General features: G+C 35.0%; 1 protein-coding gene and 1 long non-coding RNA gene across 3 annotated transcripts in view; both read right to left on the bottom strand.

The window, feature by feature from the left end:
- Positions 1-22,984, bottom strand: part of LOC123525043 (TBC1 domain family member 2B-like) — a 72,166-nt gene that overhangs the window by 11,023 nt on the left and 38,159 nt on the right. For both annotated transcript variants that reach the window (XM_045303722.2, XM_045303726.2), the window contains 8 exons: positions 19,730-19,836; positions 18,726-18,817; positions 18,377-18,467; positions 14,802-14,940; positions 13,968-14,110; positions 13,127-13,238; positions 563-694; positions 70-207 (listed from right to left, as the gene is read on the bottom strand). In XM_045303722.2, the coding sequence (XP_045159657.2) occupies positions 70-207; positions 563-694; positions 13,127-13,238; positions 13,968-14,110; positions 14,802-14,940; positions 18,377-18,467; positions 18,726-18,817; positions 19,730-19,836 (954 nt within the window). The remainder of the gene's footprint in view (positions 1-69; positions 208-562; positions 695-13,126; positions 13,239-13,967; positions 14,111-14,801; positions 14,941-18,376; positions 18,468-18,725; positions 18,818-19,729; positions 19,837-22,984) is intronic.
- LOC123544459 (uncharacterized) lies at positions 2,717-5,358 on the bottom strand. Its single transcript, XR_008370169.1, has 3 exons — positions 5,086-5,358; positions 4,132-4,245; positions 2,717-3,509 (listed from the first exon to the last, which is right to left on the bottom strand). It is a non-coding gene; the product is annotated as an uncharacterized LOC123544459 (long non-coding RNA).

The following is a 22,984-nucleotide window of genomic DNA, read 5'->3' as shown; positions in this document are numbered from 1 at the left end:
AAGTGGTCAAGTGGAAATTATATCTGATTAAAAAAAACAACATCAAAAACAAATAACAAGGTTACAGACCTGATCTGCCTGTGCTGCCATCAAAGTTGTACTGAAGTATTCCGGAGGTAGAATATGGTCGACAATGGCAACCAGACACCAAAAGGCGTCTTCCTCATTCAGGAACAAAAGGGCAATAGCTGCCAATCTATTCAATCCCTTTAAATAATATATATGTAAACTCAAACACATATCCACATGCATTTTCAAACAACATTTCTTTTAAGCATCTCATGGTGACAAAATTGCCATGTAAAGCATGTAAAGCATAATATTATATTCAAGATGATCCAGTGTACTCTGTGCTCAGGTACTGGGGGTAAGCTAAAAAACCTTGGCAGAACCTTTCATGAGGATAAGGTGCGTGTTCCACAAAATTCTCAAAGGTATGATCAGATAGTATCTCAGCATAGCTACATTAAAACTTGTACAATTTTTTTCAAGAATAAAACACAATCATTATATGATGATTAAAACAGATTGCATGATATTGAAATTGGGTTTTAACTCCTACCTGGCAATAGCCAATGATCCGGTTGTACTCGCTGAATGCAAGGAGCACTTTCCTTAGTTTGATTATACCTTCTGACTCGATTGACTCGTAATGCTTATTGTTTGGCAGTGTTCTAAGAAGATCTAATTCTATCTGAAAACAAAGAATACTGGCAATTATTCTCAGCACAAATGTAATTATCTTTAAAAATCAATTAAAGACAATTTTTCATCACTGTTAATGAAATGTAGACCTACACTTTGCAGCAAAACAAGAATCTTGATAATTTTTAAGGACCAAATTAAATATAATTGTAAAGGTACAAACCCACACATTCAAAGTGAAAATTAATTTCTCTCAAAAATCCATAAAAAGTAAGTACTCTGAAAGTGACTAGTAGCAGAAACTTATTAACATGACTTTTGAAAGATATTCTTACAAATAACCAAAAACATTGTGCAGAAGGTATTATACAGTTGAAACACTTTTAAATTAATGCAGAAAAGTGATATTCTTCTTGCATTTTTACTAATAACTAACTTATATTTTAAACCACTTTATCATTTTTCAGTGTGTTATATACATTCCATGCCAAACTTGTTGGAAATGAAAATGTTGAAAAATTAAACCCAAGTTTTGATCTTCTAAAGGCACAACTAACGTAATCTCTATAACTGTATGTTTTTTGCATAGATTAACCTAACCCGAATACTATCTCTAAAACTGTTATTGGCAGTAAATGATCAAAATATGACTGTCAGTGAATCAACCAGACTGTTAGTATGGCAAAAATGATGAACAAACAAATCATCCAAACAATATTTTTGACAGATTCAACTGTTATATATACATGTAGTAATAATGATAACACGAGAAACATGCATATCCCATGATAACTTGTCCCTGCTTCAGTTTCGATACCATTATGACCTTGACCCTTTGACCTACTGACTCCTAAACCACAAGTAATTATTCAATCATTCCATGAAGTTTGTAGATTGTAGGCAAAAATGTACTACACTAAAGTCTTGTTGTGCTGAAACTGTTTTCTGTTTCTCGGTCCTTGTGACTTTGACATTAAAGTCTTCAAATGACCACATGCAATCACCCTATGATGTTTGAAGGCAGTAAGCAATAAGTTACAAAGCAGAAATCTTTTTCAATCCGAAGGTTACAGTGAAATTGATCTTTTATCTACTGAATCCCAAAACAAAAGTGGTCATCTATTGACCGCATCAACCTATGATGTTTGGAGGCTGTACACAACAGGAAATTTTAGTTATTGAGCAGAAATCATTTTCAACCTTAAGGTAATTGTAATCTTAACATTGACCTACTGACCCACAAATCATTAGTGTCATCGACAGACCACAGACAATCATCCTATGAAACAACAACTGTAGGACAAAGCTTTATTTACTTAATGACTGGAAACCATTCTCTGTCTCAAGATCACGATGACCTTTACCTAAGACTCCGAAAAAAATAGGAGTCACCTACTCAGTCAATCAATTTAGATAACAGGCCGAAGTGTTCGTCAGTTACTGAATGGAAACCGTTTTCAGTCTCATCTTGACCTACTAAAACAAAAGAGGTCATCTAATGAGCACAGGCAATAATACTTTGAAGTTTGACCACTGTTAGACCAAGCATTCTCTAGTAGTATATTGAAAACCAGATGGTCTAGTGACTAATGAACAGAAAAACAGAACAGCAGAGAATGATCAAAACAATTAATACAGCCCCTCTTCTTCGAAGGAGAGGGGTATGTGGTGGACATAATAATTATGATAATGATCTTGATGATGATGATGATGAATATGATGATGACTGTTTTGAAACAGTGTAAAATGATACTGCATATTACAGGCAGTTTTATTTTCTAGTTAACTTTCACTATTCTAGCCCTCACTTTAAAAATAATATGAAGAGAATGACACAGATGTAATATATTTGGTCAAGTCATGCAAAATACGGGCAATCCTATGTGCTACTACTGCTTGTACTATCTGATCAATAAACACCATTTATCATTACAAAAAAAAAACCAATAAACTCAACTGCAGTGCAAAATTTAGTCTAAACTACAAAAATAATCAATACCCAAACGAAAAAAAAGGGGAAACAAAACACTTAAACAAAACACTAATACTACACTGTGTTTTGATGATGTTTTATTAGTATAGCAAATGACATGCAAATGAGGTAACAAAACACTAACAAAACATTGCTAATGAAATACCAACAAAACATGATATGCAAATTAGGCTTATACAAAACACTAACAGAATACTTTATGTTTTATTAGTGTTTCAATATATGTGCTAAAGAAAACACTAACAAAACACTGCTAACAAAATACCAACAAAACATATAATAATTTATGATATGCAAAAGAGCAAGGTCACAAATTTAAACAAAACACTAACAAAATATTTTATGTTTTTTTAGTATTTCATTACCTGTGCTGACAAAATACCATAAGCAAAACATTATTTACATACATGAATTTATATATGAGCCGTGCCAGGAGAAAACCAACATAGAGGCTTTGCGATCAGCATGGCTACAGACCAGCCTGCGCATCAGCTCGATTTGGTCAGGATCCATGCTGCTCGCTTTCAAATGCTATTGCAACCATAGAAACCATTAGTGAACAGCATGGATCCTGGCCGGACTGTGCGGATGCAAGGAAAAGTATACACACAATATGGTGCTAAAATGTCACCATTTTCTACTCAGTTCCAAAGTCATTGAAGTATATTGATCAGTATTTTCCACTTTTTGCCATGGCTTTTTTCAACAACATTCTGATGTATAGTCGGTGTAAGATATGCTATTACTTTCAATTGAATGTCACTATTGGTTGAGAAATTTTCTGTAAATGGTAGCCATCATCAGTGTAAAATGCCACAGTTTTTCACTAACTGCCACAAAGTCATTGTCACCATTCGTCTCACTGCAAAACCTGAAGATGTAATAAACCAAGAGATATTAAATCATAAAAGCAGTTTCTTCATCAGTTTTTTCCTTTGTTTATAGTTTCAAAAAATTATCATAGTCATAGTAATATTTGGTATTCAAAATAGTGCATCTTTATGATACAGGCAACACTACAGATTTAATCCAGTAACAACTGTAACATAATATTACTTGTTATATTTTCAAGAAACTTATTTTTCTAAAATTTGATTTCAAATGTTGATAAGGTTCCAGCGATGGCAGACAGATATTTAATGATTTGGGATTGGACTTATGCATTGCTATTACCCTTACCATATTGTTATAATAAATAGTAACTTAGTTTGATTTCTGCCAGTTACCTGCACTTACACATCAAGTTGTGAATACTTAATTTGGTATTTTTAATTATTATATATTGATTTGGACTTAATATATAGGAGATAATTATAAAACCTGCCATGAGTTTGCTGGAAATAAGTTTTAAAATTGATCTATTAAGTCATGTTCAGGATTTTTTTTTCAATTGCCCACATTCAGTCAAACATACAACTATGTATTGATAGTGTATACATGGTTTGATATGTATACTGTATATAGTAATATATAATGCCAGTATATATACTTACATGTTTTTGAACTGCTGGATTCGTTAGGTCTTCTTTGAACACAATACGTTGATAAGGTCCCAATTCATTCATGTGTGCCATACCTATATACATACATGACATATGGTGCTATACCTGAAAATAGATTTAGTTTAAAACTTAAAATGTTCATAAAAACCTTTGGTTTATTATTGGGTATGTCAATGAACTAAAATTTTAACTGTATACATTGTGATGATGGGGCCAAAAAAAAGTCACTAGTTCTACCAAATGTTTAGTAAATAGAGGGTTACATTAGTCTTTATTCTTATTACATTATACTCTTCAAGAGATTAAAAGAATTATCTGGATGAACATGATTAAATTAATAAATTTAATTACCCCAGTCTTGTAAAATAAACAATATGAGCCATGCCATGAGAAAACCAACATAGTGGCTGGTTTTCTCATGGCATGGCTCATATAATCATTTATAAAAGCAAGTAAATAATCCATAAACAATTATTTTTGTTAACAATAATTTTCATTTACCTTAACATAAATGTGTGCAGCACCAATAGACTAATTAATAAGTAAAAACAGGTTAAAACACTAATTTTAAAGCAAAATATTATTCTCTGAATTTACAGACTGAAGTAATTGCAGTGCCATGGTAAGCAGACTGGTAGCATTGTTTACCCTGTGATTGGGGAGATAACTCTACTGGTTTAAAGTTTTTGTCTCCGTTGAATAATATCATTTAAAAGTATCCACTTTTTATTTAGTAAATTAAAAGCATGATAAACTAAAACATACAACTGTTTAATTTGCAAAACAGAAGCATTTGAACAAAAAAAAATATGTGAAGCAACAGTCATTTGTGAAAGCTACCAAAACGAAAAGTAAACAACCTGCTTCCAGTTTGAATCCATGATTTATCATAGTTACAGGTAATCTAGATTACTGTTGGAAAATAAATAAATTATATTGACTCACCATTTGTATTATTTTCATCACTCTTAAACTTCCATGTTGAATATAAACTGCACATAGTAAACAAAGAGCTATATAAATAAACTTCTTTGTAGTGAAATAACTCCATCATGCTCTCACAGAACTTCCTGTTTAGATTTGAATTTTTGATATTCTTGGGCAAATGTGTCATTTACAGTCAGCTAATGAAAGATACATGTAGGATGTTAAAACTATTTCTGTTCTAGAGTAAGATTTTATTCCATTTAGATACACATAAATTTTAAAGATTACTCTGATAGAAAACCCAAAAAGTTAAGGATTACTTTTTGTGGTACATGCACAGTCGCCAGAAGTAGTTCCCTGACTTTATTTTCATTGACTGACCTCTTGGTAGAGTTTCTAAATATAAAGCAGACAAGATCTTATCAGTCTGTGGTAATCTCCAGTTGTGAGATAAGCAACATGTACACTGCAGTAGATTAATTTATCACCCCTTAATAGCCAGGTGGAAAAATTGCAATATTATATATCTATGCAACTACTGTATAGTGATGTTCTTTTTGATGTAACTCTAGGTGAAAAAGTAATGATAATTATTTCAATAAATTTTTAATTAGTTCAAATGAACTTTTCTGCAAAGTGCATGAATACATTATAGTATATACAAGTTGCATTACAATTCATGTTTTAATCCCATTTGTTCTGTTACCTATCTAATTGAGTTTATTGTAGTTATTGGTCATGAAAATACTTATACATTAAAATATTTTATGTTCACAAGAAATACCTCCCAAAACTTCTGTGACTATAGTTTCCATCACAAACGCTTTCTAAGTTATTATTTTTCATGCTATTTTCCATTCCAGAATTTTACTAATTAACCCTTACCCTACTAAATTTCTATAATGAACTTGTCCATGTTCCAATTTGGACAGAACCATTAACTTTTAAAAGGGGTGTTCGCTGAAAATTTACAGACAGCATAGTGAACAGTGCAGACTATGATTAGATTGCACAGATGTGCAGGCTGAACTTGGTCTGCACTGGTCGCAAAGGCATAGACACTTGCCGCCAGCACGCTAAGGGTTAAGTCCAACTTTCCAAGACAAAAGCTCCTGTTTCTGTAAGTCAAATTAGATACCAACAAAATGTAGCATGTACAAATTCAAGTGTAATGAAACACTAAGAAAACATAGTTTACATTCTCCAAAGTGTAATAAAACATCAATAAAACATTACTGATATAACAAAACATTAACAAAATACTAACCACTTAAAATCCTGGAAGTACAGTCTTGGTGTTTTGTTAAATGCTGTACTAACAAAACATCCTAACAAAATATCAAAATATGTTTTGTTGATGTTTTGTTAGTGTTTTGTTAGTGTATTGTTAATTATTTTTTTCGTTTGGGTATGTAAGATATAAGTTAATGACCTTAACTTCAAAATGCTAAGACTGGAAAATAAAAAGATATTTCGCAAAACTAAGTGACCACAAGAATGCTTGTTAGTGGTACAGCTATAAACTTAATGGGAACTGTCACAGTACAACAAAGCTGAACTATTCAAATGCCTTGTAATAAAAAATATTCAAATGAATTAATAGAATGGCATAATTAAGAGTACAAAAGAAGCAACATTTTTGCTTTTGTGTAAGGGTCATAGAATGTTTTTCCTTTAATGATCCTAAGGCTAAATTTATGTCATGATTGTTCTTTACCCAAGGCATCACAGATTAACATTTAAGTCATTGATTGTTTTTCTCTCTAGACCTCTGCTGACTTTCTGTGAATAGCGTGAACTTCATTGGCCTCTGCTACAATAATTTGAGCTGCACCATGAGAAAACCAACATAGTGCATTTGCGAGCAGAATGGATCCAGACCAACCTGCCCATCCGCGCAGTCTAGTCAGGATCCATGCTGTTTGCTAACAATTTCTCTAATTGCAATAGGCTTTGAAAGCAAACAGCATGGATCATGACCAGACTGCATGGATTTGCAGGCTGGTCTGGATCCATGCTGGCCACAAATGCACTATGATGGTTTTCTCATGGTGTGGCTCATTTATAAATTTCAATTATAGGCAAAAAATCTCTACGTAATTTTAATAACAGCCTGATTTTCAATGCGGTCCAATGATAACATTATGTGTTATAAAAAGCAATGCTCATTTCATTTAAACATTAATTACTTTCACCTCAGACATATTAAGGACGCAGAACTTTGGTGAATGCAATTTAGGTGAACTTGGATGCCATGCCACATGATGGTGTAACTTCTGGTTAACTAGTGGACCATCTTTGAAAACATTAGCTGTCAAATTCAAGTCAATGCACAGAAATAGTAATCTAAATATTGTAATGTGCTTCACCTATCAGTGGAAAATGCAATGAAAAGCATATTACTCGGTTACACAAAGACTTTGAATAACAATGATAGTTCTTACATGGAACTGTACACAACAGGCAGCTTTGGCTTTACTTTTTCCAGCTCCAATACATAAAAAAATCAAAATATTCCTTGGTCAAAAAGAAGGGTATAATATCAGGAAAAGAGGAAGTTACGGAAGGTGCACTTTGCTGTGAACTACAGCTCTACCTTTCCTCTGAAGTCAGTGCCACAGATTTAACTGTGTAATTGGTGAAAGTCATGTACATGAAAAATACACGCATTTAAATATGTCAACATCTGTGAATCTGCTTTTAAATTTGCTGTTTGTTTTGGATATTATGATGAAAAAATTGATTAATAGGATTATATATGAAACAAATGGGAAATTTGGAAATATAGAAATAATTGTAAATTCAATAACAACTATCAGTCAAGAAGAAGCTTTTATAAACAACTAGTTAGAAAAATTAAAGAACAAATAAAATTGCACAGTACTGATATTGAAAAACTACAGTTATTAATATCTATTGAGTCCATGTTGGATACATAATGATATCAATGTATAAGTTTTCATAATGTTGTGTATACTAAAATATTTATAAGCTTGAAAACAACAAGAAAAAAGAAACTTCTTTTTACTTATCATTTCGTTTTCGAACAAGTTCTATTTCCCTGGCAAAGTAACTATTGTGTTCAATATATCACTGAGTCTATTATTCATATGCTTGCCTTAATTGGTTTTAATGTCTTCTTTTTATAGCTATTGTTTTGTAAATGATCATACATTATAACAAGAGGGCCAAGATGGCCCTAGGTGCCTCACCTGAGAAACACACCATAACAGTGTAAACATGTTTCACCTAGTGATTTCATGGACACAAATATTCTGACCAATTTTCATTAAGATTAGACCAAAACATTTTTCTTTGATTTGACCTAGCGACCTAGTTCTTGACAAATAATTCTGACAAAAATTCATGAAGATCAATTGAAAAATACAGTCTCTATCGCATACATAAGGTTTTTCTTTTATTTGACCTAGTGACCTAGTTTTTGAACCCAGATGACCCATATTCGAACTCGACCTAGATTTCATCAAGGTAATCATTCTGACCAAATTTCATGAAGGTCAATTGAAAAATACAGCCTCTATCGCATACACAAGGTTTTTCTTTGATTTGACCCAGTGACCTAGGTTTTGACCCCAGATGACCCATTTTCCAAACTTAGCCTAGATTTTATCAAGGTAATCATTTTAACAAAAATTCACAAAGATCAGTTGAAAAATACAGCCTCTATCGCATACACAAGGTTTTTCTTTGATTTGACCTAGTGACCTAGTTTCTGATTCCAGATGATCCATTTTCAAACTTGGCCTAGATTTTATCAAGGTAATCATTCTGACCAAATTTCATGAAGTTCAACTGAAAAATACAGCCTCTATCGCATACACAAGGTTTTTCTTTGATTTGACTTAGTGACCTAGTTTTTGACCCCAGTCAGATAACCCATTTTCGAACTTGGCCTAGATTTTATCAAGGTAATCATTCTGACAAAATTTCATGAAGATCAGTTGAAAAATACAGCCTCTATCGCATACAAAAGCTAAATGTTGACAGACAGACAGACAGACGCCGGACATCGAGTGATCACAAAAACTCACCTGAGCATTGCTCAGGTGAGCTAAAAAATAAATGGGGTTATCCCTATTGGGAGCTAAAAAAAAACACACCCATTATTGCAACCGGTGTTGTGTTTAAATGAAAACAAAATATTAATCACGAAAATGAAACAGAACACACAAAGAAAATGCCATATACCTTTTGGTCCACTAACAATACTAACCCCAAATCTTAGTTTTCCTACAAGCTACCCAAGTTTAATTTCAACACATAAATGCAAACTAAAGCTATTGATTGGAAACCATTCTTTCTATTTTCTCAAATTGAAATAAGTCCACAAGCTCAGTAGAAACTCATTTTTGGACAAAGTCTCTACCTTGGGGACAAAATCTAATAGCCTCTGTAGTGATTCCTCATCCATAACTCAAAGACATCGTAAACTAGAAAATGCTTTTGTAAAAAAGCGCATGTCTCCCCCAATGCAAAGTCCTATAGACAAGAAGTCAATAGGGATCGGGAGCGAAAGTCAAAGAGACACTGATGGTTGGCTGCAAATAGGATCATCTACTTGGCATGTCCAGTCATCCCGCTAAATTTCAACACTCTTGGCCTAGTGGTTCTCAAGTCACTGTTCAGGCTCCTGTGACCTTGATCAAGTGACCTCAAAATAAATAGGGGTCATCTACTCTGCATGTCCAATCATCCTATTAAGTTTCAACATTGTAGGTCAAGTGGTTCTCAAGTTATTTCCAAAAAATGATTTTACATTAACAGGCCACTGTGACCTTGACTTTTAATAGACTGACCACAAAATCAATAGGGGTCATCTACTCTGCATGTTCAATCATCCTATGAAGTTTCAACATTCTGGGTCAAGTGGTTCTCAAGTTATTCATCGGAACTGGTTATCAATGTTCAGGCCCCTGTGACCTTGACCTTTAACGGAGTGACCCCAAAAACAATATGGGTCATTTACTCTGCATGAACAATCATCCTATGAAGTTTCAACTTTCTGGGTCGAGAGGTTCTCAAGTTATTGATTGGAAATGGTTTTCAATGTTCAGGCCCCTAGGGCCTTGACCTTTAACAGAGTGACCCTAAAATCATTAGGGGTCATCTACTCTGCATGACCAATCATCCTACGAAGTTTCATCATTCTGGGTCAAGTGGTTCTCAAGTTACTAACCGGAAATGGTTTTCAATGTTCGGGCCCCTGTGACCTTGACCTTTCACAGAGTGAACCCAAAATCGTTAGGGGTCATCTACTCTGCATGATCAATCATCCTATTAAGTTTCAACATTCTGGGTCAAGTGGTTCTCAAGTTACTGACCGGAAATAATTTTCAATGTTCAGGCCCCTGTGACCTTGACCTTTAATGGAGTGACCCCAAAATCGATAGGGGTCATCTACTTTGCATGAACAATCATCCTATGAAGTTTCAACATTCTGGGTCAAGTGGTTCTCTAGTTATTGATCAGAAATAGTTTTCAATGTTCAGGCCCCTGTGACCTTGACCTTTGACAGAGTGACCCCAAAATCAATAGGGGTCATCTACTCTTCATGACCAATCATCCTATTAAGTTTCAACATTCTGGAACAAGTGGTTCTCTTAGTTATTGATCGGAAATGGTTTTCAATGTTCAGGCTCCTGTGACCTTGACCTTTGACGGAGTGACCCCAAAAACAATAGGGGTCGTCTACTCCAGCAGCCCTACAACCCTATGAAGTTTGAAGGTTCTAGGTCAAATGGTTCTCCAGTTATTGCTCGGAAATGAAGTGTGACGTACGGACGGACGGAAGGACGGATGGACAAGGCAAAAACAATATGTCTCCTGGGGGAGACATAATTAACTTTATCTCTAAAATGTACTCCCTGAAGTACTGAAACATCTCTGTTAGCATTAATACAATCAAAGCAGGGTCTTCAGTGCCAAACCCAACACACAAAAAATTTGCTCTCACTTTAACATACACCATGTAAAGGTAGAGATAAAATCACATGCATATTACTTACCTACATTTACCCTGCACTTAACAATCATAATATTCTCACATAAACCATACCAACAAATTAAAAGTAACTACAAGGCATCATATTGAATAAGTCAGAGTCAAAAAGTGGCCAAAACGAGGATAAAAATGAACAAGAGCTCGTACAACATGAAACACCCCTCTTTATGCATTCAGTTACTGCACAAGGAACAGAAATTATTTGGTAACTGTGCACTGGACGTTTGATGTACTGACTCAAATTAATAATCATAGGTCATTTAACAGTCATAAGTGACCTTGGTATCAAATGTGATCTTAGACCAAAGCATTCTCTAGTTATTTGGCAAAAATGTTCTTCTGTTCTGGGTCAATGTGACCTCAACCTTTGACCTACTGAACTCAAAATCAATAGGTGTCATTTGTTAGTCATGATCAACCATCTTATCAAGTTTCATGATCCTAAGCCTAAGCATTTTCAAGTTATCATCTGGGAACGGTTTAACTGTTCCGGGTCACTTTCAATTTGACCTGTGACCAACTGACCTCAAAATCTATAGGGGTCCTCTGCCAGTCATGATCAACCTCCCTATTAAGTTTCATGATCCTAGGCATAAGCATTCTCAAGTTATTGTCCTAAATGGTTTAACTGTTCCGGGTCAGTGTGACCTTGACCTCTGACCTACTGAAATCAAAATTAATAGTGGTCATCTGCTGGTCATGATCGACCTCCCTAATTCAGTTTCATGATCCTAGGCCCAAGCATTCTCAAGTTATCGCCCGAAAACAGTTTAACTGTTCTGGGTTACATTGACCTTTAACCTACTGACCTCAAAATCAACAGGGGTCATCTGCCGGTCATGAACAATCTCCCTATCAACTTTCATGATCCTAGACCAAAGCGTTCTTGAGCTATCATCCAGAAACCGATTGGTCTACGGACCGACCGACATACCAACATTTGCAAAACAATATACTGTGAAATCATTTAATTTCGTGGGCATGAAATTTCGTGGTTTTGGTCAAAACGGCAATTTTGTGGGGATATAAATTCGTGGATTTCAACTTTTGATCATCAAATGAATGGGAACTTTATTAATTCATTGGGATTAAATTTCATGGATTCACTCAACCATGAAATCTATGAAGAATATTAATGATTTCACAGTACCCCTCCTATTTCAAAGGGGGTGGGGGCAAAAAAATGAAGATGATAATTACAAAATGCATTTCTTCTCAACATCATCTTACACTGTGAGAAATGTCAACTAAATCTCTTGAAAAGTTATTCAGTTATGTTTAGTACAAGCACTGTTTTACAGTAAGTTAAAAGTAACGATTTCAAGTGAAAACAACCTCAGCTACCTATGTCTGAAAAGAATGGAGATACTTTTTCTGCCCCAGTCAAATTGAGCAGGGGGATTGGGTGGAAGGTCTATATATTGCTGCTGTAAAATATTTCCCTCTTGAGAGATTCAGAGTCTGTGATGAACATTTTGAAAAACTTGTGAATGTATAATGTAACTCTACAGTTTGAAAAGAAATCTATCACAAATAAAAGAGTGCGTCCTGTGATATCACATAATTATTATAACATATGTCACTTTTAGAAACAGTAAATCAATGTAACTAGAATGTAATGATTTTTACTCAAAAAATAACTGTAATTCACTCAATAACACCCCAAAATTCTAAGTTATTTTATTGTTATTTGAAACAGTAAAATACAGGAGTAATTGTAACTTGATCAATACATGTAGCATCTCTGGGGAAATACAAATGTGTAAGTAATAAGCATTGAATATTTTGTACAAAGCATGTCTAAAATATTAATTTACAGCAACCAAGAACAAATCCTAAATAAATCAAATCAACCTTACTGAGATATTTTAACTTTTTCCCACTTGACCATAGACCACTTATAGCTCATTAGCTTCTAGATAAACAGACTGACTGATAGACAGGAGGTGGGGGCATAAGTAACCTTCAATGACAGACAGGTAGAGGAGTACTTTTCTTTTGCTTATATTAAAACTAGGTGTGGTTGAAGTTACATACCTGTTTAATAGAAGGGTCTGATCCTTGTGCAAATGCTTTCCTTTGTAGTAGGTCCTGGTAATATGTGGGGCCCATCTTTTCTCTGATGTCACTAATGTGAAAATTTACACACCTGAAAATATTTAATATTGGTATTTTTCAGAAAGAAAGTACTGTGAAATAATTTAGGTTTTTTTTTTCTTTAAGTAAGTTTCTGATTATTTCACTATTGTGAAAATAAGTTTCTGATTATTTTATTATTGTATTTGATCAACAAATATTTTTCTTTACATAGAAATGCCAAAAAAACAACTGGTATAACTTTAAAAGTTATCAATTATTCATTAATTAAAAATAAACTACATTGTTTCCCCTTCTCACTTATTGATACACTTGTAAGGTAGACTGACTCTCCAATAAACAAGGGTCATTGTTTATTGGAACCATACTGTGATGGTCATTAGCCCCCAACAGTGCTGGTGAAGACAGAAATCCTTTGGCCCACTGCCAAAATCTAGGCCTTTAACACAAGGATCCCTCAGATTATTTTTTTTCAAATACTAGGGTATAATTACCAAAGTGCAAATACTGTCCCCATTTCTCTATCTACCACACAAAATCTATGTATTAGCATTGATGTTAATAACACAGCATATCTGTCCAGCAGTACAATCTTCAGCAGCAACTTCTAACATACAAGCTTACTGTGAACTAATATCTATTGATAAGCAACTAATTTTCATGGATTCTTGGTAAAGCCAATCCAATGAAATTCCAATACAAAAACAGAATCTACTATTTGTTCAATCTTTTTAACTTGAAATCTAAGAATTCATCAATCTTATGATTATGTTGGACTTACCCTTTCCAGACTTCCTCTCTAAACTCGTGTGGTACACCTTGTCTAATCAGCATCTTCAACTCCGTGCTTTTCTGTAGTTTACCACCACGTCCTACCAGATAGTTCTCCCACTTCACTCTCAGAGATGCAGCTTGGTCTGCTTCCTGGAAAAGCAGATACAGTAAAACCTGCTTTAGAGATCACCTCTATTAAGCAGCCAACCTGTCTTAAGCAACCAGTGTCTCATTTCCCAAAATGATCATTCATTCTATAAATTACCTGCATTTAGCCACCTGCTGTAAGCAGCCACTTTTTTCCACTCCCTTGGCTGGCGGCTTAAGACAGGTTTTACTTCCTATGTTATCCAAATTAATAAAATCTAGATTGCTTTCCAAATGGCTGTCACAAATCAATAACAGGAGTTGTTAGAAGATACCAAAGCTTACTGCTGAAGACAAACAGTTTAACCTTGACCTTGGTATTAAGTTCCTCAAAAGAAAATCAAGCATCACTGTTCTTGACCTTGGTACTAAGTTCCTAAGGTAAAAATCAAACATCACTGACCTTGACCTTGGTAATGAGGTGCTAAGGAATAAATTAAACATCACTGTTCTTCACCTTGTCACTGAGTTCCTCAGGTATAAATCAAGCATCACTGACCTTGACCTTGGTAATGAGATGCTAAGGAATAAATTAAACATCACCGACCTTGACCTTGGTAATGAGATGCTAAGGAATAAATTAAACATCACTGACCTTGACCTTGGTAATGAGATGCTATTAAAGGAATAAATTAAATATCACTGACCTCGCCTTGGTAATGACATGCTAAGGAATAAATTAAACATCACTGACCTTGACCTTGGTATTGAGTTCCTCAGACTGTTTCTCAAGTACAGCAGCTTTACTACCTAGCGGATCATACTCCTCCACTTCCTCTGTCTCCTCTGTGTAGTGTTTCCTTGAGAAGCCATACTTGTCATACTCTTCAATACTGTAAAATGTGGAGACAATTGTTATTTTCAGCCATTCATAGATTATTCTATGTGAAAAATCATGTTTATTTTCAACGAAAGAGTTTTATACTTACAGTGATGTTTATTTTCTGTAACACCATAACACTTTAACTGTAATAATGTTTTTCTTTTAACAATACCATTACATGCTATCAGTGATGTTCATTTTCAATAAAACTATTATATGCTAATGGCGATGCTCATTTTGCAGCTGTCATTTACAATAAAAACTATTACATGCTAATGGCGATGTTCATTTTCCAGCTGTCATTTACAATAAAAACTATTACATGCTTATGGCTATGTTCATTTTCCAGCTGTCATTTACAATAAAAACTATTACATGCTAATGGCGATGTTCATTTTCCAGCTGTCATTTACAATAAAAACTACAGCTATCACTAAAGGTGATGAACGTATCCCCCCTCCCCCCACCCTGCATGCACTGACACAGTACATTGCAATTTGACGCACACAAGATTGCATAATTATGTGGACTGTATGTATATAGACTGTATGTATACAGTATAGTAACAAAAAACAAAGTCCCATAACTATGAAGAATATTTATCTAAAAGAACATTACATGCCACATGCACAACTAGGGTTGGTACTGATCACTTGTGTGAAGTTTCATTAAATTGTATGCAAGGGTTCAGAAGATAGGTGCACACAAGATTGCATATGCAGACTGTTTGTACATACCGGTAGTATAGTAAACTGACGTAGTATGTTAACAAGAAACAAAGTCCCATTACTCTGCAATTTTTGTCGTTGAAAGAACCTTACATGCCCCATGTACAACTACTGTTGTTACTGATCACTTGTGTGAAGTTTCATTAAATTGTGTCAAGGGGATGAGGAGAGATGGTGCGCACAAGATTGTGTCTATGTATATAGTATAGTAACAAAAAACAAAGTCCCGTTACTCTGCAAATTTTTTTTCTGAAAGAACCTAACATGCCCCATGCAGAACTACTGTTGTTACTGATCACTTGTGTGAAGTTTCATTAAACTGTGTCAAGGGGATGAGGAGATATGGTGCGCACAAGATTGTGTCTATGTATATAGTATAGTAACAAAAAACAAAGTCCCGTAACTCTGTAATTTTTTTTTCTGAAATAACCTTACATGCCCCATGCACAACTACTGTTGTTACTGATCACTTGTGTGAAGTTTCATTAAATTGTGTCAAGGGGATGAGGAGAGATGGTGCACACAAGATTGTGTCTACGGACAGACGGACGGACAGACAGACAGACAGACAGACAACCTGAAACCAGTATACCCCACCTTACAATTTGTTGTCGGGGGGTACAACTATTACATGCTAATGGCGATGTTCATTTTCCAGCTGTCATTTACAATAAAAACTATTACATGCTAATGGCGATGTCCAATTTCCAACTGTCATTTTCAAAAATACCATTACATACTAACAGTGATGTTTCTTTTCAATAATATCGTAACATTCTAACAGTAATACTTATTTTCAAGAATACCATTACACACTAAATGTGTTGTTCATTTTCAATTACACTTTTACATGCTAATGGTGACATCATAACCTATTTTAGCAACCTTAAAATAGTGCTTCCATTTTGATCAACTATATACATAAAGTATATCAGATAAAGAATAGACAGGAGAAGCCTGTTTATTTTAATTTAAAAACTCTTAACTGGTTATATGTCTCACAAAATAATTCCCTCTGGCAATGCCCTCATGAAATTATTCAATGGGACATACAACCTCTGTTAAATTAATTTAATCCCACTTTTGCTATAATTAATTTCTTCAATGACCTCAGTTCTTCACATACATGTTTCCATGCAGTCCTGCATGCATGTCAACAATGAAAGTTACTGAAAGTAAAGCTGATAGCTTAAAATTCTTTGGTTTTGGCTAAGATGATATTTTTTTTGTTGTTACAAGAATTTCAAATTCAAAGAAAAGGTTAATGTGAAATTTATAAATTTGTTGAGGTTTACCAGTAATCATGTGGATTGACTCAACAGTGGACTAACAAGAGCACCGCCTTGCAGGTGCAGACGCTCATCTGATTTTTTTTTATCTCTGTATAATAGAAATATTGTCCTTCCTGTGTGTTTTTATAATATTTTCTAAGTCCAAAAGGGGCCATAATTCTTGCAAAAAGCAGGATGGAGTTATGTTTCTTGCTGTACAGAGTCAGCTTTTGATGGTGAACAAGTGTTGCAAGTTTTAAAGCAATAGCTTTGATAGTTTAGGAGAAAAGTTGACCTAAACACAAAACTTAACCAAGAAATCTGATTTTCTAAGTCCAAAAGGGGCCATAATTCTTGCAAAAAACAATGTAGAGTTATGGTACTTGCTGTGCAGAATCAGCTTTTAATGCGTATAAGTGCTCAAAGCTTTAAAGCAATAGCTTTCACCGTTAAGGAGAAAAGTTGACCTAAACGCAAAACTTAACCAGGCAACACCAACGCTGACGTCGATGCCAATCTAGTACGACAATAACATAATTTTTTTTCCAAAAATCAGATGAGCTAAAAATAGGACCCCACATATTGTAACTAGATTTCACAGAATGCTATGTTTTTGCCAGAGACACCTAAATATTGCTGTGGTCTTTCACATGTTAACCTGCTCTACAGAGTGTCTCAAAGCATTCTTACATTTTTATTTTGAGAAACTGAAATACATACTGATTATATACAATGGACTGTACAAATGCTGCATAACTGAACAATTATTGCCTAAAAAATCAGGTTTCTGGCTCTTGTAGAAAATTTAGTCGCATTCACAGTTAAAGGTATGGACATGTAATGGACACGTTATGATGTTCTGCAGTTTTAGTGCAATTTAGTAGTCTCTGAATTCAGCTTCCGTATTTTTTGTCCGTGACTTTAGCAGCTTTCCATACCAATTAGGAATTGCCAATATTGCATATGGAGAGTATAAGGATCTTACATGCCTGCCTGTGTAAGACCGGGTTTTCCCTACCGAGGGACAGCGTGAAATGAAAAACCGAGCGAGGTTTTTTATCCAAACTGTCCCGAGGGTTGGGAAAACAGCTGCCTTACACAAGCAGACATGTAAGATCATTTTTCTTGCCTATCACGTTCAAAATAGATCGTGGTGACAAATAGAATTGGGTTCTTCCTTGCATTATTTTTATAGTTTATGACGTCATAATAGTGCTAGTACTATGTGACGTCACCTAGGTGCACGCTATTTTAGACAGAGTTTTTAAGACAGGAAAATCTATCCCTGGCGCATGCTCAGACAAATGTATACTTTCCCCTCTAGGTAGGCAAGAATTCCTAGTCAAATGGATATTGCAGATTACGCTTATGGGTCCATTACCTTTTATGAAATTTTTTAAAACTTAACAGCAGCATTATATTTCAGTAAAAGACTCAAAGATAATACCTTCCAGTGAGGTGCATCTCAATATCATCATCATCTGTCCCTAGGGCATCTGTCAGCAACTGGTTCACTACCTCCTGACCCTCTTCACCATCTGTTTGTAGGCATCATAAAATAGTATAGTTATTTACTGAAAAAGCTTGAGACTATAATAAAACTTTGGTTTTTCTTGTCAGAATTTCAAACTAATGTATTTAGTATTCTATGTGAAATAGCTGCAGGAATAAAAGAGGCATAACTGCAATAAACAACAGCTATTGTAATACAACAATGGTCAACTTTTCACTAGAGTTTTCACAGAAATGGTTAAATAAATATTGTGTCTTGAAATGTCAGCCTCTACAATACCAACCTCTAACTGGCCCTTGTTCTTTCTGCTGTTTCAACAACACATAATACTTGCTCTTGATCTGGTAATATTTGGCCTGCATTTTGGCAAAATCCCTGCAAGGAAAAATAAACTTTGAAATCATTTCATCTCAAAACAGGCCAATGTAACCATGCTCTACACCAAATGGACACAGATAATTTCTGAATCACTTTTATTCTGTATTTTTTTTTCACTTTTTTTTTGTTATTGTTGATGGGTTTAACTTCGCACAGACACAATTAAGTATAGGTCATATGGTGACTTTCCAGCTTTGATGGTGGAGGAAAATCCTAGGTGCCCCTATTTCATCATGAGCTGGCACCTGGATAGAAGCACCGACCTACTGTATTCCAGGTGGATGGCTTCCTCATCTGAAGAATTCAACGCCCCAAGTGAGGCTCGAACCAACATCAGTGAGAGGCAAGTGATTCTATGTCAGCAACCTTAACCACTAGGCCATGGAGGTCCTATTCTGTATTTAAAAGTCTGTAGTCAAGCATTCATGTTGTAAACAATTAACCCTTTCCATGCTGGACACAATTGAGTCTACCTTACAGCCAGTGTAGGTAATGATCAGCCTTTACATCTGTGCAGTCTGATCATGATCTGCACTGTTCGCTATTTGGCCAGTATCTTTATGATTAGCACACCTTTTAACAGTTCATAGTACTGTCCAAATTGGAAGATGGACAAGTTCATTATAGAAATTTAGTAGGGCAAGGGTTAGTATCTCCTTGTTTTCATATAGCTGAATAACATGCAAACCTATGAGGAATATGCATGTCACACTGCTTGCAATTGCATGTGAAAATATATATGAAAATAAATTTGAAAATAAAACCATCGCATATATTATTTAAGCAACAGTACCAATTTTATTCTTCTTCATATATTAGCAGACTGATTAAAGTAGAAATGTGATCAAGATGATTTTGTTTTCATAATTCTAGCACGTGAACTAACTATCACCTTATTCTTTTACTTACATCATAAGTTTCTTTTCTCTAGCCAGGTCATCTTTTCTGAGATCATTAAGTTCCAGGATCTCCTTGGTGAGGAACTTGTGTTGTAGCTCATAACCCTGACAAATATCCTGCAAAATAATAGTATAACATAATAGTATAATATACACGTATATAAACAAATATTCTCAATAGAGGCTGACAAGAAACACCAAACAAGAGGGCCAAGATGGCCCTAGGCCGCTCACCTGAGAAACAAACCAAAACAGCGTAAACATGTTTGACCTAGTGATTTCATGGAAACAAATCTGGCCAATTTTCATTAAGATTGGACCAAAAGTGTGGTCTCCTGAGTTTAAACAAGTACTTTCTTTGAAATGACCTAGTGACCTTGTTTTTGAACCCAGATGACCCATATTCGAACTTGACCTAGATTTCATCAAGGCAATCATTCTGACCAAATTTCATGAAGATCAATTGAAAAATACAGCCTCTATCGCATACATAAGTGTCTTCTTTGATTTGACCTAGTGACCTACTTTTCAACCCCAGATGACCATAATCGAACTCTGACTAGATTTCATCAAGGCAATTATTCTGACCAAATTTTATGAAGATCAATTGAAAAATACAGCTTCTATCGCATACACAATGTTTTTCCTTGATTTGACCTAGTGACCTACTTTTTGACCCCAGATGACCCATATTCAAACTCGACCTAGATTTCATCAAGGCAATCATTCTGACCGAATTTCATGAAGTTCAATTGAAAAATACAGCTTCTATCACATACACAAGGTTTTTCTTTGATTTGACCTAGTGACCTACTTTTTGACCCCAGATGACCAACATTCAGAATTGACCAAGACTTTATCAAGGCAATCATTCTGACAAAATTTCATGAAGATCAATTGAAAAATACAGCCTCTATCGCATACACAAGGTTTTTCTTTGATTTGACCTAGTGTCCTACTTTTTGACCCCAGATGACCCATATTCGAATTCAACCTAGACTTCATCAAGGCAATCATTCTGAGTAAATTTCATGAAGATCAATTGAAAAGTACAGCCTCTATCGCATACACAAGGTTTTTCTTTGATTTGACCTAGTGACCTAGTTTTTAGCCCAGATGACCCATATTCGAGCTCGACCTAGATTTCATCAAGGCAATCATTCTGACCAAATTTCATGAAGATCAATTGAAAAAAAGGTCTCTATTGCATACACAAGCTAAATGTTGATGGATGACAGACGCCGGACGACAGAGACACCGGACACTGGACATCGAGCAATCATAATAACTAGTTAGGTGAACTAAAACAAGAGGGTCATGAAGGCCCTGTATCGCTCACCTGACCTATTGACCTGAAGATCATCAAGATAGTTTCATTAAGATATGGTCATAAATGTGGCCTCTAAAGTGTTAACTAACTTTTCCTTTGATTTGACCTGGTGACCTAGTTTTTAACTCCATATGACTCCGATTCGAACTTGACCTAAAGAGCATCAAGATTAATATTCTGACTAAGTTTCATGAAGATATTATCGTAAATGTGGCCTCTAGAGTATTAACAAGCTTTTCTTTGATTTGACCCGGTGACCTAGTTTTTGACCCCACATGACCCAGATTTAAACCTGACCTAAAGAACATCAAGTTTAACATTCTGACTAAGTTTCATGAAGATACAGTCATAAATGTGGCCTCTAGAGTGTTAACAAGCTTTTCCTTTGATTTGACCAAGTGACCTAGTTTTTGACCCCACCTGACCCAGATTCGAACATGACCTATAGATCATCAAGATTAACATTCTGACCAAGTTTCATTAAGATATGGTCATAAATGTGGCCTCTAGAGTGTTAACTAGCTTTTCCTTTGATTTGATCTTGTGACCTAGTTTTTGACCCTACATGACCCATATTCAAACTGGACCTTAAGATTATCATGAGTAACATTCTGACTAAGTTTCATGAAGATACAGTCATAAATGTGGCCTTTACAGTGTTTACAAACTTTTCCTTTGATTTGACCTGGTGACCTAGTTTTTGATCACAGATGACCCAATATCGAATTCATCCAAGATTTTATTAAGGGGAACATTCTGACCAAGTTTCATTAAGACTGTGCCAAAATTGTGACCTCTAGAGTGTTAACAAGCTTTTCCTTTGATTTGACCTGGTGACCTAGTTTTTGACCCCAGATGACCCAATATCGAACTCATCCAAGATTTTATTAAAGGTAACATTCTGACCAAGTTTCATTAAGATTGGGCCAAAATTGTGACCTCTAGAGTGTTAACAAGCTTTTCCTTTAATTTGACCTGGTGACCTAGTTTTTGACCCCAGATGACCCAATATCAACCTTGTCCAAGATTTATATGAGGGTAACATTCTGACAAAGTTTCATTAAGATTAGGCCAAAATTGTGACCTCTAGAGTGTTAACAGTCAAATTGTTGACGACGGATGACAACGGATGACGGACACAGGGCGATCACAAAAGCTCACCTTGAGCACTTCGTGCTCAGGTGAGCTAAAAAACCCAGCTGTTGACAGCTTTCGCAGCCGTTATTGCAGAGAGTTAAACAATAATTGCTAAAACAGCACTCAGCAAGTATTATTGATATCTTGTTTGACAGTACAAAAGTATACTGTTACCTGTGAATCCATTCTAATCAATACCTCGAAAAATAAATAGGGTATACCCTTCTCAAATTACAAGTTGTAGCAAGCTCAACCCCAACCACAAATTTAAGTAATGAAAGATCATGGTTCATGAATTTTGGTAGTACAAGGGCTGTTCCCAAATATCGTAGACTTTTTCTGTCAAAAGCCGCAGATTGTGTAAAGAGCCATGTGAAATATATCATTATAATTCGCAATCTTTCTGTCATTTGGTCATAAATTTTTTGTTAACATTTTTGCTGTTAGGCAAAACACATAGAACGTTTTAAATACCATAGCTACGCATAACTGGCGCAGTCGCTTTTTCATCTGTCATGATTTGAATTAGATCACTATAATGTTTGCACTGATAGTACAGCTGTTTGCCCAAAAATAGGTCAAAGTGCAGCAATACACCAGGGTGACATACACCAAGAGTATGGCGTCATTTGGACATAGGAGGCGGAAGTAAATGACGTTTAAACTAGGTGAGTATTACTGTGTATAATGCATGTAATTTCGTCATGACCTATCATTGATAATCAGACATTTTGTATAGTTATATAGAAATTTTGGTGAACAGTCACTGAAATTTATAGGTTATTGAAGCAGACGCCA

This window comes from Mercenaria mercenaria, chromosome 3, assembly GCF_021730395.1.
Source record: "Mercenaria mercenaria strain notata chromosome 3, MADL_Memer_1, whole genome shotgun sequence".
NCBI lineage: Eukaryota > Metazoa > Mollusca > Bivalvia > Venerida > Veneridae > Mercenaria > Mercenaria mercenaria.
Note: the sequence above shows the minus strand (reverse complement) of the source record. Positions and strands in the feature narration are given on the sequence as shown.